The sequence below is a fragment of the Pollachius pollachius genome, assembly GCF_949987615.1.
Source record: "Pollachius pollachius genome assembly, chromosome: 16".
In the NCBI taxonomy this organism is placed as follows: Eukaryota; Metazoa; Chordata; class Actinopteri; order Gadiformes; family Gadidae; genus Pollachius; species Pollachius pollachius.
In genome coordinates this window covers 20,439,364-20,455,851 of record NC_136949.1, presented here as the reverse complement: position 1 = coordinate 20,455,851, position 16,488 = coordinate 20,439,364, and the positions used below count along the sequence as shown (strand labels likewise).

The following is a 16,488-nucleotide window of genomic DNA, read 5'->3' as shown; positions in this document are numbered from 1 at the left end:
CTGATGCGCTCCATTCCTACTGTGCAACGGGTGAGCCTCCTCCGGTGAGCCAGTGAAATGAAATGCGGTCCTCCATGTTCAACTATGGACACAGACAAACCCTTCGGGCTGTATATCCTGGAATACTTAGATGTTTTCTTTGCCCCGTCCGTCCAGCTGAAGATGCTTTCCTGTCTGCCATCATCAACTACACCAACAGCTCCACGGTGCACTTCAAGCTCTCCCCCACGTACGTCCTGTACATGGCCTGTCGCTACGTCCTGGCCCCTCACTACCGGCCCGACTTGTCCCCTTCAGAGAGGACCCATAAGGTCATAGCCATCGTTAACAAGATGGTGAGCATGATGGAAGGTGTCATTCAGGTGGGTGCAACTTTTTTTTAACTTATTCTAACTTCAAACTCTCCCTTTGTTGTATACAACAGAGGACAAGTCTCATTTAAAGAAATCTCTTAAAATCCTTTTGGTTGGTGACTGTTGTAGTGCTGGGCTGGAAGGGGATGTGGACTACAGGGACGGCGTTCCGGGGAAATGTATGAAGAGATGGTTTTCAAAGTGCTTGTGAAGGCGAAGCTCCTGTTGGCCCTGCTCATTGTTGTTACACCAAGTGTCTGGAGGCATTCCCAGTGTGTGCATGCCTCTGTCGGTGCTGATCCAAAGGCTGCTCCCCTACCAAAGCCAAGTTAAAGGCAAATGGCATTTCTTCCTAGCCATTGGGTTTTAATGGTTCAGCTGGCAGATAGCTTGTTTCCCTGGCATCTATAAATGGCATGTAGTGGAATCAGGAAACCAAAACCAGACTTGATGTGTCCATGCAGCAGATATGAGCCTGCTTTTGATGATGGACAACAAATAAAAGGTACAGTGAGAAAGTCATGAAAAAAAAAAAGAATCTGCTTAGTTTATTTTCCGGCAGGAATGGAGAAAAGCCTAAGGGAATAGAATCAAGGCTCAAACCAGTCGACCAGTCCGTAGTAGTAAAAAGGACCAATTCAACTAATCAACCATCAACAGCTGTCGAAGTGCTACCAGAATATTAAATCATGTTTTGAATATCCAAAACGTAACAAATTCAGTCATTCTATATTTGGCCTTTCTGATGGTGGCTACCGGTTCCTAAACAGAAGCGTTAACGTGAAGAGTTCTCCACGTCTAGCGCCCTGACACATATATTTCATCACTGGGATATTCACACGGGATGTAACCTGGCCTGCTACCCACAGTCCTAAACTATGCATAGACGTTAAAACTTTATTATTTTTTTTTAACTTAATTAAACTTTCATTGAAACAAATATCCGAATACTGAATTGACATTTGATTACCTACCTAGAAAAGTAATATCTGAATATTTGGGATCAGCCCTAGCTCTAGCTCTAGCCAAGTGGAATATACATAATTTTTTTTCACTTGCACCACAATCTTACAGGTGTTATCTTTATTTTGGTTACAAAAAAACATATTAATGGTCCCATGGCATGAAAATCTTACTTTATGAGGTTTTCTAACATTGAGTTCCCCTAGCCTGCCTATGGTCCCCCAGTGGCTAAAACTTGTGTTTGGTGTAAAACGAGCACTAGGTATGTGATTACACACACTAACGCAAGTGTTGTACACTTCTTTGTTATTTGGATAACCGTTCTGCTGTTGGTGTTATGGCGCATAACACGTCGGACTCTCGTCTCTGGTATTTCCACAACGAGACTCGTACTGGGGGTTATCTCAGCAAAATCGTGGGCAACAACCCCTTTCTCCTCCATGTTGTGGTTCAGTCTACTTCAGATTGATGTGGACGTGGAAGAACCAGAGACGTCGGAGAACCCGACACAGTCGTTTGTGATCCATAATATCATCTGGAGGCGCACACAGCTTTTGGCCGTGATAATATATATTATGGTGTATAGATATCTATGTATAATATATTATTTAGGTATAGAGCTCCAGGACTCCCGCCGGAGCACCCGGAGTGTTCTAGAATATTTACAGACCTCGCCATTGCGATACATCCCATGTAAACAGTGCATGGTACCGTGGCCGCAATCTGCTCAGGGCCACACCCTCAACCACCTCCTTCACCCGCCTCTCTCCTCCTCATTTGCATTAAAGCTACAGACACCGAAACGGCGCGTTTGGGGAAAGCTCAATGTGCGACCTGCTCGTAGTGGCTGTAATTCTGCACCACGGCTGAATTTCAGGAATGTCTTCAAATACTGTGTTGGGGCCCACTAATATCTATATTAAAGCATCCATAAAGTAGCATGCCATGGGACCTTTAAAGCCCTTGCAGTTGTAGAGATAATAACAACCGGGTATGTTATTTTAACTCAAAAATAGGCCCTGTGATGAAGAGGTTAAACCCACCTTTTAATGCACCTTCTTTCCATTGAGCAGACATGGTTAATGTTCAAATTTAACATATTTATAACCTAAATGGACTAAAGTGCACACTAAAGTGAATAACAAATGTCTTTCAAATGCTTGTAGCTCTATTGATTTGTAAACACTTGTGTGTATGTATGTATATGTGTGTGTGTGTGTGTGTGTGTGTGTGTGTCGTAGCCGAGTGTCCTTAATTAGTGGTGCTGATGTGTTTTCTCTCTGTCCGTGTGGACATGTGTTCTACTGTGCCCTCCTCCCTTCTTCCACCTCTTCCTCTTCTCCCTTCATCCAGGAGATTCCTGAAGGGGACCAGGTAGGATAGCAACAACATGCTACTGCTGCTACAACCGTTCTCTCTCTGGCCCTGGCTCTGCCTCTCGCTCTGGCACTCTGTCTGGCTCTCTTTCTCTGTCTAACTCTTGTGGCTACATTGTTTGCTTCGTTTGACTTCTTGGCCCATTTCTCTGTCTCGCTCTTGCTCTCTCTCACTCTCTCCTTCCCCTTTTTGACGTGTTCTGTTGCTGCTGCTTATTTCCCTCCATTCTAACAGAAACAAAATTCCAAGCCAAATAATTCCTCCTCCTACAGCTGAAGCTACATCATTATCATCAACTATCAAACTATTTTATTCAGCTGCCTGGACCTGCCCGGTACTAAAACAACCTAAACCTGCCCATTTATTATGTGAAAATGGTTATAAAAGTCAAACCACAGGGACGTTGGGTAATGCATTACTTCCAATGTTTCTTGTTGCCTCAAGTTAAAGCCAGGTGATTGCATGACCTAGCAATGTTTTCAGCCAATGAGATGGAGAGATTTAAATAACTGTTGTGCTGTGATGCAGTTGTCCCTGAGGTTAATTGAAATGTTTGGTTCACTGTTTAAACATTGTTTGTGACTCATACTGCGTTTGATTATGACTCAGATGTTGGAAATTCCGACTTCTTCTAGGATAAATCTAATAAAACAAAAAAAGGTCATATTTTTTTCTTAATCCCCAGCTCAAGCCTCAATGTAATTTTATGTCATTGTACATGGCCACCCAAATCAAATGGGGTGAGAAGATGTATACACTTTATAAGATTGCTCGATTTTTAAACACATTTCTGCAACATTTTAGATTTTTAAATTTGGTATTCTTTCAAAACATTCAACACACCAAAGTCTAATATGACACGTTTTCATCTTCGGACTTCAGACCTGTCCATAAGCGAACGCTGTATCAGAACACATTCCAAAACATCTACTACTTCCTCTGAATAGCAAGAATGCGGATGAGGATTCCCCCTCCTTCTCCTGGTTTTGCTTTGTTATTTTTGACTGTTGTCCTTTAATTTGCCTGTTTTGTTTAATAGGTCTGTCTTTGACTGCTCTAGCATATTCCTGGGGGGGGGGGGCTTTGGGTTTGGGGCTGTGCTGGCCGAAACAGTGCCTTGCGACCCAGTATCACATTAACAGAAGGGAAAGAGGTGAAAATACATGATTACACTAGACCTCTTATATGGGCTTATGCAGATTTAGGCTGCACCAAAAATAGATGAATAAGATGAGTTTCACCAGTCACTGGTCTTCTCCTGTTCTTTAGGATAAGGGATTCTGAAGAGTTTGGTGGGACACCGGTCTATCTGTGAAATTAACTACTGACACTTCTGCCAATCAAAAACAGAAACTAAACCCCAAATCTCTCTAACTTGTCTAATGCTGGCATCTGTTTCGACCACCTCTTCTCTTAACTATTCTTCCCAACCCTTCCACATATTTCTGTTTCTCTGGCTGTGATTGGTGGATCCAGAAGCAGAAGAACATTGCGGGGGCCCTGGCGTTCTGGATGGCCAATGCCTCGGAGCTCCTGAATTTCGCCAAGCAGGACAAGGATCTGAGCCGGATCACACTGGACGGCCAGGACATCCTTGCCCACTTGGTGCAAATGGCCTTCAAGTAAGTAAATACACACGGTTTAAACTTCACAGACCAATCAAAATCTAACTACGGCCGAAAACATAGACGTTTTTGGGAAAATATCTATAGAAAAAGTATCATGTTAAGGACACAGCACTTTCTAGAGAGGCCACTAGTTGGACGTCATGAACGTAAAGGTTATTAACATCCGTCCAGGATTTCCTGAGTAGGAACCACATGTCTTACTATGTAATAGCAGGCCTGTCGGACAAGTTAACTCCGGCACACTTGGTCAGTGCGCATGTGGCAAGCCGCCCGCAGCGCGCACGTGCAGACACACACGCACGCACGCACGCACGCACAGACACACGAACGCAGATGGTGTGTGCAGACACACAGTTGCAAGACAACAGCAAGATGGAGATAACGGCCTCGCTGTCGACACTCTCCCAGCTGAGATGTTTTGTCTATAGATAACACCTTTTTGCAAAACGTTATTTATTATCAAATATAACTCTCCTCCTTGAGCATCCTGCAATGTCTTTACACTTTGTTGCGCAAACTTAATATTACTCTCTTCATTGAGCACCCCTCTCCCCTGCTGACTGTTTAAGTTTGTTTTATTTTTCTAATGTTTTGTCACTTGAAGAGATGTTTAATCTCAATGACGTAAAAAAAAAAGAAGACATCTTTAACTCTCACGTCAGGTAGCCAATATACAATCCACAATCTTGCCCTCACTCAATGCTTGGATTTTGTGGATGCAACGGAATATATGATGCATCCTTTAGCAACATTTAAGATGATCGCGGTGAGTTCTGCCCGTTCTGCCTCATTTTTGTCTGTGGTCAAACCAAAACAAACTACAGCAGCAGCACTTATCCCGCCTCTTGCGAATTTACACTGTCATATCCCGCCCCTTGCAAGCCCTCCCCCCTAAACCCCACGTTGATTCTACTGATGTCTAAACAACATTGATGTCCGCATATAAAGCATGAATCACCAACAAGCGTGAATCACCCTCAGGGTCGAATCTCCTGATATACAAATGCGGCAAAAATGTGTGAAAACGGTAGTAGAAAGTAGAAAATTATTATGCTTGCTTCATGACATAAGGACAAAATTATTATGCTTGCCTAATTTCATAATAGATTAACCAAAATGTTATACGTTATAACATAATAGGCAAATTGTTATTCTATTATGCGTTCAGAATTTTGTTAAATTATCGACTGAGGTTTCCACATTATAGCTATGGGTTTAATTACAACTAGAGTTTGAGCGCGCGCAATGCGCAGGTGGAAACTCCAGTAAAGCTAATGGGACATGATAGCCACATGGCCCATAGTAGCCATTGACCTGCTCCACTTCCTGTTTTCACCACTGTGCACCTCCATGGGTGCAGGAACTGTTCTGATCTATTACTTACGGGACGGTATCCAATCAGGGTAAGTGAATGTATACGGGGTGGTAAGAGGTGAACTGAGGTTTGCTTAGCCTACCCATCATAGGTATTGTATAGAGATATGGAAGAAGAGGGCTCATGAAAAAGAACAGGGCTCACATCGGGAGTCATGGAATGTCTGGTAACGTAGCTTCAGCTAGCTGCCCGACACTTCTACTGACCTCTTCCCAAAGGTGGGGAGGGGGGCGCTGTCCTGTAGTATGTATCGGTGCTGTGGCTAGCCTACCTTCTAAATCCCAGAGTAACAGCAATGGTTAATAGAAACCACATATGAACATGTAGGAAGGCAGACCTGTCAAGCTAATCGGCCAAGTGAAAACGATGAGGAAATATTAGCCTCAGCACAACTGCTAACATGCACAAATGTTTTTTGATGTCTTAAATTAAAGCGTGGTTCCCCCATTGTTGAAGTTCATGATGGGAGAGAGGAACATTGGAGCCTAGAGTGCATGTATTTTGTGAGATGTATCTTGGATCACAAGTGAAAACGTTTTTGTCACGCAATAATGGTATGTGCAAATGTCAAAGGTTGTTGTGTGCAATTTCTATGCAGGTATTTGGTGCATTGCCTCCAGGCTGACCTGAACAACTACATGCCAGCCTTTCTAGATGACCCGGAGGAACACAACCCACAGAGACCCAAGATAGGTGTGCACAACAATCATTCTGCCTTCTTTCTCTTCCTCTCGCTCCTACTGGCTCACCTATTTCTCTTCTGACACAGTCTCTTCTGCCTCGTCCCCTCTTCAGTGTGCACTAATGTCTCAGCATCTCTTCTGCCTCGTCCCCTCGTCAGAGTGCACTAATGTCTCAGCATCTCTTCTGCCTCGTCCCCTCGTCAGTGTGCACTAATGTCTCAGCATCTCTTCTGCCTCGTCCCCTCGTCAGTGTGCACTAATGTCTCAGCATCTCTTCTGCCTCGTCCCCTCGTCAGTGTGCACTAATGTCTCAGCATCTCTTCTGCCTCGTCCCCTCGTCAGTGTGCACTAATGTCTCAGCATCTCTTCTGCCTCGTCCCCTCGTCAGTGTGCACTAATGTCTCAGCATCTCTTCTGCCTCGTCCCCTCGTCAGTGTGCACTAATGTCTCAGCATCTCTTCTGCCTCGTCCCCTCGTCAGTGTGCACTAATGTCTCAGCTTCTCTTCTGCCTCGTCCCCTCGTCAGTGTGCACTAATGTCTCAGCATCTCTTCTGCCTCGTCCCCTCGTCAGTGTGCACTAATGTCTCAGCATCTCTTCTGCCTCGTCCCCTCGTCAGTGTGCACTAATGTCTCAGCATCTCTTCTGCCTCGTCCCCTCGTCAGTGTGCACTAATGTCTCAGCATCTCTTCTGCCTCGTCCCCTCGTCAGTGTGCACTAATGTCTCAGCATCTCTTCTGCCTCGTCCCCTCGTCAGTGTGCACTAATGTCTCAGCATCTCTTCTGCCTCGTCCCCTCGTGAGTGTGCACTAATGTCTCAGCATCTCTTCTGCCTCGTCCCCTCGTCAGTGTGCACTAATGTCTCAGCATCTCTTCTGCCTCGTCCCCTCGTCAGTGTGCACTAATGTCTCAGCATCTCTTCTGCCTCGTCCCCTCGTCAGTGTGCACTAATGTCTCAGCATCTCTTCTGCCTCGTCCCCTCGTCAGTGTGCACTAATGTCTCAGCATCTCTTCTGCCTCGTCCCCTCGTCAGTGTGCACTAATGTCTCAGCATCTCTTCTGCCTCGTCCCCTCGTCAGTGTGCACTAATGTCTCAGCATCTCTTCTGCCTCGTCCCCTCGTCAGTGTGCACTAATGTCTCAGCTTCTCTTCTGCCTCGTCCCCTCGTCAGTGTGCACTAATGTCTCAGCATCTCTTCTGCCTCGTCCCCTCGTCAGTGTGCACTAATCTCTCAGCATCTCTTCTGCCTCGTCCCCTCGTCAGTGTGCACTAATGTCTCAGCATCTCTTCTGCCTCGTCCCCTCGTCAGTGTGCACTAATGTCTCAGCATCTCTTCTGCCTCGTCCCCTCGTCAGTGTGCACTAATGTCTCAGCATCTCTTCTGCCTCGTCCCCTCGTCAGTGTGCACTAATGTCTCAGCATCTCTTCTGCCTCGTCCCCTCGTCAGTGTGCACTAATGTCTCAGCATCTCTTCTGCCTCGTCCCCTCGTCAGTGTGCACTAATGTCTCAGCATCTCTTCTGCCTCGTCCCCTCGTCAGTGTGCACTAATGTCTCAGCATCTCTTCTGCCTCGTCCCCTCGTCAGTGTGCACTAATGTCTCAGCATCTCTTCTGCCTCGTCCCCTCGTCAGTGTGCACTAATGTCTCAGCATCTCTTCTGCCTCGTCCCCTCGTCAGTGTGCACTAATGTCTCAGCATCTCTTCTGCCTCGTCCCCTCGTCAGTGTGCACTAATGTCTCAGCATCTCTTCTGCCTCGTCCCCTCGTCAGTGTGCACTAATGTCTCAGCATCTCTTCTGCCTCGTCCCCTCGTCAGTGTGCACTAATGTCTCAGCATCTCTTCTGCCTCGTCCCCTCGTCAGTGTGCACTAATGTCTCAGCATCTCTTCTGCCTCGTCCCCTCGTCAGTGTGCACTAATGTCTCAGCATCTCTTCTGCCTCGTCCCCTCGTCAGTGTGCACTAATGTCTCAGCATCTCTTCTGATTCGTCCCCTCGTCAGTGTGCACTAATGTCTCAGCATCTCTTCTGCCTCGTCCCCTCGTCAGTGTGCACTAATGTCTCAGCATCTCTTCTGCCTCGTCCCCTCGTCAGTGTGCACTAATGTCTCAGCATCTCTTCTGCCTCGTCCCCTCGTCAGTGTGCACTAATGTCTCAGCATCTCTTCTGCCTCGTCCCCTCGTCAGTGTGCACTAATGTCTCAGCATCTCTTCTGCCTCGTCCCCTCGTCAGTGTGCACTAATGTCTCAGCATCTCTTCTGCCTCGTCCCCTCGTCAGTGTGCACTAATGTCTCAGCATCTCTTCTGCCTCGTCCCCTCGTCAGTGTGCACTAATGTCTCAGCATCTCTTCTGCCTCGTCCCCTCGTCAGTGTGCACTAATGTCTCAGCTTCTCTTCTGCCTCGTCCCCTCGTCAGTGTGCACTAATGTCTCAGCATCTCTTCTGCCTCGTCCCCTCGTCAGTGTGCACTAATGTCTCAGCATCTCTTCTGCCTCGTCCCCTCGTCAGTGTGCACTAATGTCTCAGCATCTCTTCTGCCTCGTCCCCTCGTCAGTGTGCACTAATGTCTCAGCATCTCTTCTGCCTCGTCCCCTCGTCAGTGTGCACTAATGTCCCAGCATCTCTTCTGCCTCGTCCCCTCGTCAGTGTGCACTAATGTCTCAGCATCTCTTCCCCACAGAGGACGTGTTGCACACACTGACGGGTGCCATGTCGCTGCTGCGGCGTTGCCGTGTCAACGCAGCCCTCACCATCCAGCTGTTCTCACAGCTCTTCCACTTCATCAACATGTGGCTGTTCAACAAGCTTGTGACGGAGGCCGACTCCGGACTGTGCTCTCACTACTGGGGTGCCATCCTGCGCCAGCAGCTCAGCCACATCGAGGCCTGGGCCGAGAAGCAGGGCCTGGAGCTGGCTGCCGACTGCCACCTTAGCCGCATAGTGCAGGTACTGGAGGGGGCCCATAGTGCAGGTACTGGAGGGGGCCCATAGTGCAGGTACTGGAGGGGGAACATAGTGCAGGTACTGGAGGGGGCCCATAGTGCAGGTACTGGAGGGGGCCCATAGTGCAGGTACTGGAGGGGGCCCATAGTGCAGGTACTGGAGGGGGAACATAGTGCAGGTACTGGAGGGGGCCCATAGTGCAGGTACTGGAGGGGGAACATAGTGCAGGTACTGGAGGGGGAACATAGTGCAGGTACTGGAGGGGGCCCATAGTGCAGATACTGGAGGGGGAACATAGTGCAGGTACTGGAGGGGGCCCATAGTGCAGGTACTGGAGGGGGCCCATAGTGCAGGTACTGGAGGGGGAACATAGTGCCGGTAGGAGGTTCTGGGTTAGGGGTCGGGTGCAACAGGGGCGAGTGTGCTGTGGTAGGGGGTTGAAAAAAGTGTCCTATGCATCCTAAAAACAGTTGTGGTTCCCCAGTCTGAGATTAACTGTAATATGATAATATATTGGACATCAGAGAGGTTGTAAGAAATGTTTGAACTATGCAAAGCAGTGACATTAGTAGTCACAGTAGTCATTGTTGCACAAAGCATTGTAATGTTCAATCTCCATATAGAGAGGCAATTGTAAATAGTAGGTCAATACACACGTCAACTACCAAGCCTAAGTAGACCAAAAATACCAAAATATCCTAAACCTCTGAGCACAGAAAAGCTATCGTAAGATAATGAAAATGTTCAGTGAAAAGGATGTACTTGTACAGACTAGGAACGGTGAGAATGGAGTTTCAGTGTCTCGGAAGTGTTGCTTGGTGTGTTGTTTTTTTTGGTGTTGTGTTTTGTTATTGTTCATTGTTCATATGTATTGCCAGGCAACCACCCTGTTGACCATGGACAAGTATTCCATGCAGGACGTTCAGAACATCCACAACACCTGCTTCAAACTGAACTCCCTGCAGCTCAACGCCCTCATGACCAACTACCACTGTGCCCCTGATGAGCCTTATATACCGCCTGTAAGACACCAACGCACGCACACACACCGCATGGGTGACACACACAAGCACACACCACCAGCGTGAGACACAGCCACTCTTAACACTTGTTTAATAAAATAAACACACGTTTATTTTTATACGACGTCACTAAACCGGGACCCCGCAGTGGAGCTGCTTCGTACTTTTCTCTTCTTCGTGGATTTCTCTCTGCTTTCCACAATTCTCTTGATATTCCGGATACGTCCAAATAAATAAATGCAGTATTAAATCCACGTGAAGAGTCAGCATTACAGAGTTTTCTAGCCCCACCCGCCACCTTCGATGTGTTGTAAACTAAACAGTGACTCCCGCTGCATATTTTTGCATTTTATCCTGCAACATCACGCATCAGCTATGAATATTTAGGTCAACTGAACAATATGCCCTCTATTCAGGGAAATATATCGATCCAGGCTCTTTGTTGGATTTGAACATCATTGAGATTTGAACTATGATTTGTGCTTTGCTCCAGGAGCTTATTGACCATGTGGTGGCAGTGGCGGAGAACACGGCCGACGAGTTAGCACGTAGCGACGGCCGTGAGGTCCAGCTGGAGGAGGACCCCGACCTGCAGCTGCCCTTCCTGCTGCCAGAGGACGGCTACTCCTGTGACGTGGTGCGCAACGTGCCCAACGGCTTCCAGGAGTTCCTGGAGCCCCTGGTGCAGAGAGGTGGGCGGCCCTGTTGCCACTGAGACGCCAGTGATGGTTGCCCTGGCGACACAGAGCTTTGGCCGTTCAGAATGTGCTCTCCAAAGTTAACCTGAAACGTCTTCAACATTCTGGCTGGCCACTTGGTTTACAACATTTCGTAATATGTGTAGAAAACCCTTGTAAAGATGTGCTTTTTGTACATTTCAAGTCGTTAATGAAATTTGTAACAAGCACTTCTTTACACGTGTGTAAAACCTTTGATTTTCACATCTTTGCCACCCTCTCTATGCCTCCCTCCTTATCTGGCTCTTGCAGGAATGTTGTTGGTCTGTTCTCAGGTGGACTGCCAGCCCGCTCTGTTTACATTAGACAGGAGATAGAGAAGGAATGGGAGATAGGGAGGGGCCATGGCTCCTAGGTAGAAAATTATTGGCAGAGTGTTAAGTAACACTGGGATGTGCTTGTTCTAGGGTTCTGTCGCCTGACCGCCCATCCCCGCTCCCCGGGGACCTGGACCATTCACTTCGAAGGAGCAGACTCAGACAGTCACTTTGTGGCGCCAGACAACTCCGACATGGTAGGTGATTAGAAGTCATACAGAGAGTGTTGGCTTGATGTGTCGTAGTTGAAGGACTAATATGGGCGATTGTTTTTTAGCTGGTGCCTATACGGGTTAACACTAAGGGGCCACTGAGACTTCCTTCAAATATACCTTAGGAGATACAGAACTTTAATGACCAAATGAACATTCATGGTTAAAGTGAGTTGTTGAGTGATGTTTGTTGGTTATTGTTATTGTATAGTATAAGTGTTTTTTTTTCTCTATGCACATATTCCCTAGCAAGACCAGCATACCCCCAGCAGGAAGCATGTGGCTCACATTGCTTGCTCCTGACCGCCCCACCCTCCCTTCAGCTGCTCCTCAACCTCACCCCTTTACTCCCCTCACCCTCCCTGCCTCTCTCCTCTCTGCTCCTCAACCTCACCCCTTTACTCCCCTCACCCTCCCTGCCTATCTCCCCTCTGCTCCTCAACCTCACCCCTTTACTCCCCTCACCCTCCCTGCCTCTGTCCCCTCTGCTCCTCAACCTCACCCCTTTACTCCTCTCTCTCTCCTCTCTGCTCCTCAACCTCACCCCTTTACTCCCCTCACCCTCCCTCTCTCTCTCCTCTCTGCTCCTCAACCTCACCCCTTTACTCCCCTCACCCTCCCTGCCTCTCTCCCCTCTGCTCCTCAACCTCACCCCTTTACTCCCCTCACCCTCCCTGCCTCTCTCCCCTCTGCTCCTCAACCTCACCCCTTTACTCCCCTCACCCTCCCTGCCTCTCTCCTCTCTGCTCCTCAACCTCACCCCTTTGCTCCCCTCACCCTCCCTGCCTCTCTCCTCTCTGCTCCTCAACCTCACCCCTTTACTCCTCTCTCTCTCCTCTCTGCTCCTCAACCTCACCCCTTTACTCCTCTCTCTCTCCTCTCTGCTCCTCAACCTCACCCCTTTACTCCTCTCTCTCTCCTCTCTGCTCCTCAACCTCACCCCTTTACTCCTCTCTCTCTCCCCTCTGCTCCTCAACCTCACCCCTTTACTCCTCTCTCTCTCCTCTCTGCTCCTCAACCTCACCCCTTTACTCCTCTCTCTCCTCTCTGCTCCTCAACCTCACCCCTTTACTCCCCTCACCCTCCCTGCCTCTCTCCCCTCTGCTCCTCAACCTCACCCCTTTACTCCCCTCACCCTCCCTGCCTCTCTCCCCTCTGCTCCTCAACCTCACCCCTCTTCTCTCTCTCTCTCCCCTCTGCTCCTCAACCTCACCCCTTTACTCCTCTCTCTCTCCTCTCTGCTCCTCAACCTCACCCCTTTACTCCTCTCTCTCTCCTCTCTGCTCCTCAACCTCACCCCTTTACTCCCCTCACCCTCCCTCTCTCTCTCCCCTCTGCTCCTCAACCTCACCCCTTTACTCCTCTCTCTCTCCCCTCTGCTCCTCAACCTCACCCCTTTACTCCCCTCACCCTCCCTGCCTCTCTCCCCTCTGCTCCTCAACCTCACCCCTTTACTCCTCTCTCTCTCCCCTCTGCTCCTCAACCTCACCCCTTTACTCCTCTCTCTCTCCTCTCTGCTCCTCAACCTCACCCCTTTACTCCCCTCACCCTCCCTGCCTCTCTCCCCTCTGCTCCTCAACCTCACCCCTTTACTCCTCTCTCTCTCCCCTCTGCTCCTCAACCTCTCCCCTTTACTCCTCTCTCTCTCCTCTCTGCTCCTCAACCTCACCCCTTTACTCCTCTCTCTCTCCTCTCTGCTCCTCAACCTCACCCCTTTACTCCCCTCACCCTCCCTACCTCTCTCCCCTCTGCTCCTCAACCTCACCCCTTTACTCCTCTCTCTCTCCCCTCTGCTCCTCAACCTCACCCCTTTACTCCTCTCTTTCTCCTCTCTGCTCCTCAACCTCACCCCTTTACTCCCCTCACCCTCCCTGCCTCTCTCCCCTCTGCTCCTCAACCTCACCCCTTTACTCCCCTCACCCTCCCTGCCTCTCTCCCCTCTGCTCCTCAACCTCACCCCTTTACTCCTCTCTCTCTCCCCTCTGCTCCTCAACCTCACCCCTTTACTCCCCTCACCCTCCCTGCCTCTCTCCCCTCTGCTCCTCAACCTCACCCCTTTACTCCTCTCTCTCTCTCCCCTCTGCTCCTCAACTTCACCCCTTTACTCCTCTCTCTCTCCCCTCTGCTCTTCAACCTCACCCCTTTACTCCTCTCTCTCTCCTCTCTGCTCCTAAACCTCACCCCTTTACTCCCCTCACCCTCCCTGCCTCTCTCCCCTCTGCTCCTCAACCTCACCCCTTTACTCCTCTCTCTCTCCTCTCTGCTCCTAAACCTCACCCCTTTACTCCCCTCACCCTCCCTGCCTCTCTCCCCTCTGCTCCTCAACCCCAACCCTTTATTCTCCTCATCCTCTCTCACTCTCTCCTCTGCCCCCTGCTTCTCGTCTCTCACAGCAGAGCCCAGGAACTATTCTTCCACATGATCCTGATTTCTCCTGATCTGTTTGTCTTTGGACTTGGTTGTTGAACAGATGTGTCACTGGACCAAGGATTAAGCAGATCTTGTTTGTGGACCAAGTTGGGATAGATGTCCACAAACAAGATCTATTCCTCCGCTCAACACGTCTTCCTTTTCAGTCGATGAAGAAGGAGCCAGAGGTCGTCACGGTGACCCTGAAGAAGCACAACGGCATGGGCCTGAGCATCGTCGCAGCCAAGGTAGTGTGTGTGTGTGTGTGTGTGTGTGTGTGTGTGTGTGTGTGCGCGAGTTTAAAAGGTGACGGGCAATGGGCTATGTATGGCTCGTTAAAATGCTGTAAAAAGAGCACGTTTTCAAATTTCCCCGATGAGTTTCTAAAAATAAACCAGAGCTTTGGTATGTCCTGTTGTGGGTGTGGGTCCAAAGTCCTAGTGCTGCAGGGTTGAACAGTGAGGCCAAACGCACTACGATGATACAGCAACAAGTACTCTCTCATTCTCGATTTAGTCCTATACAGCTGGACAGTACAGCTGTTGGCCTAAGAAGATGATTAAGTATTGGGATGGATCTAGTTTCCATATAAGAGAACATCTGTGGGTAGGTGTTAAAGGTCTGGCCATTGTCCCAAAGCAATGGGGGTTTAGGTTTCAACCTGTTAAATGTGTACAGCAAGGCAACTCTTTATATAAAGCAGCCTTCGGACAAAAGGACATTCATATGGCTTTTCAAAAGAAGAAATTAAATGTACAAACAGGAAAAGGACTATCATTATTAGAGAAAAAAGGAATGGAAAGGAGTATAAGAAAAAAAGTTGTGCATGGTTAGATGGTTAGGCAGCTAACTGAAATGTTTTGAGCCCTGACGTTTTTTTGGGGGTAGAAAATAACTATTTACCACTAATATATGTGCCAACTACCATATAACAATATGTTAATATAATAACAATTGACCTTTAATTATCTATAGCTTCATCAACTGTATTATTCACACACCATTATTCAACAACCATCATCTCCTTTAATGAACATCTTTGTAGTTTTCAGCTTTTATTTGAGTAACAATTATCATTTGACTGTATTGAAGGCAGGGGAATAATACTTAAATCTGTCAGAATGTCAAAGAGCACTTTTCTTTCTAATGCTGTAAAATCCATAACACTAACCCTCTTGTAAAACACTTGTGTTAATGTAGTCAATAACACACTTGATGCTTACAATGCTAATGTTACGTTATACTTGAGAGCACTAATACAGTCAGCATCATTTTTGATGCTGAAAAGCAAACTCAGCGGCCCAATTCACATTAAAAGCAGGAACCAGACCCTGTAGTCCTGGCCCTGGGTGTAGCGGTGTTAACGGCCGGACCCTGTAGTCCTGGCCCTGGGTCTAGCGGTGTTAACGGCCGGACCCTGTAGTCTTGGCCCTGGGTCTAGCGGTGTTAACGGCCGGACCCTGTAGTCCTGGATCCTTTTTACAGAGTTTGTTTATCCAATATCTTTCTAGCTGTTTATTTGTCTGAAGAGATTGATACGCAGGGATGTTGATTTGAATCCTTATGTCACATACAATCAGTTGTGTACAAGACAAGGGTGTGAGTTAATTCACATGCACAGCTCGTCCAGATAGTTTTGTTTTAAGTAATTTGCAGTGTACGCTGTTTTTAAATTTGATCCAACAGTATTTACGTCTGTTTTCTCTCTGCGCCGTCTCACATGATTTGCCTAGTGGCCTTTCATGGTACTGCCCTGCGGTTGATTCTAAATATGCAGCTGTATGCATTACTGTGTGTTAAGAGGTATCCTTGCAGGTGCTTTTGGAGGGCTGTTCTTTCCTTTTCATCACATAAACAAAGTTTGTATACTGGTAAGCTCAAGCTAACAAACCAGAACTTGGCTCGTGGCATGGGATTGGCCGCTCGATGCTGGGTTCCCCCACCCCCTCTTCAAAAGGACAAGCAGGAGGGGAGTGTGTCAGGACAGGGCGCTGTAGACGCGCAGTAACGGTGCTTCCAGCAACCTCTGCTTTGGACTCGTATGTAGGCATTTAATTAGGTGGCTTTAAGGAAGAAAAACAGAACACTGTTTACTGCATTCCTACCTGGTGGTAAAGTAACTTATTCTATTGGATCTGGATGTTTTACCGGTTCTGGTCGCAGTGTGGAGTCATGGCGTGTGCAAGTTACCTGTAGAACATGTGGTTCTCCGTGGTGGGCAGGCTACATGCTGAGGTACAGTGCAGTTTGTTTCTGTGTTGTGCCGCACTTCTGTGTACATCCTTTTATCTTTGGGCTGGGGCTAGCTTTATCAGTTATTCAAAGGATCTATACTTGGGTATACACAAAACAACTGAAAGAAGCAGTTAGACATTACCCTAAAACAAGTGTAGTTATGTGTGTACATGTGTGCTTGACCTGCACTAAGAAGCAGGCTGTGTTTTAATGCATTGTGTATATTCTAGCTATATTC

General features: G+C 48.0%; 1 protein-coding gene across 11 annotated transcripts in view; it reads left to right on the top strand.

Annotated features, from left to right (window-relative positions):
* afdna (afadin, adherens junction formation factor a) overlaps window positions 1-16,488 on the top strand; it is a 98,629-nt gene that overhangs the window by 52,191 nt on the left and 29,950 nt on the right. For 7 of the 11 annotated variants that reach the window (XM_079753715.1, XM_079753721.1, XM_079753720.1 and 4 more), the window contains 9 exons: window positions 157-362; window positions 2,670-2,690; window positions 4,170-4,315; window positions 6,295-6,389; window positions 9,056-9,321; window positions 10,197-10,340; window positions 10,834-11,032; window positions 11,485-11,591; window positions 14,183-14,263. In XM_079753715.1, the coding sequence (XP_079609841.1) occupies window positions 157-362; window positions 2,670-2,690; window positions 4,170-4,315; window positions 6,295-6,389; window positions 9,056-9,321; window positions 10,197-10,340; window positions 10,834-11,032; window positions 11,485-11,591; window positions 14,183-14,263 (1,265 nt within the window). The remainder of the gene's footprint in view (window positions 1-156; window positions 363-2,669; window positions 2,691-4,169; window positions 4,316-6,294; window positions 6,390-9,055; window positions 9,322-10,196; window positions 10,341-10,833; window positions 11,033-11,484; window positions 11,592-14,182; window positions 14,264-16,488) is intronic. The other 4 variants (XM_079753718.1, XM_079753725.1, XM_079753716.1 and 1 more) reach the window with 1 other exon arrangement.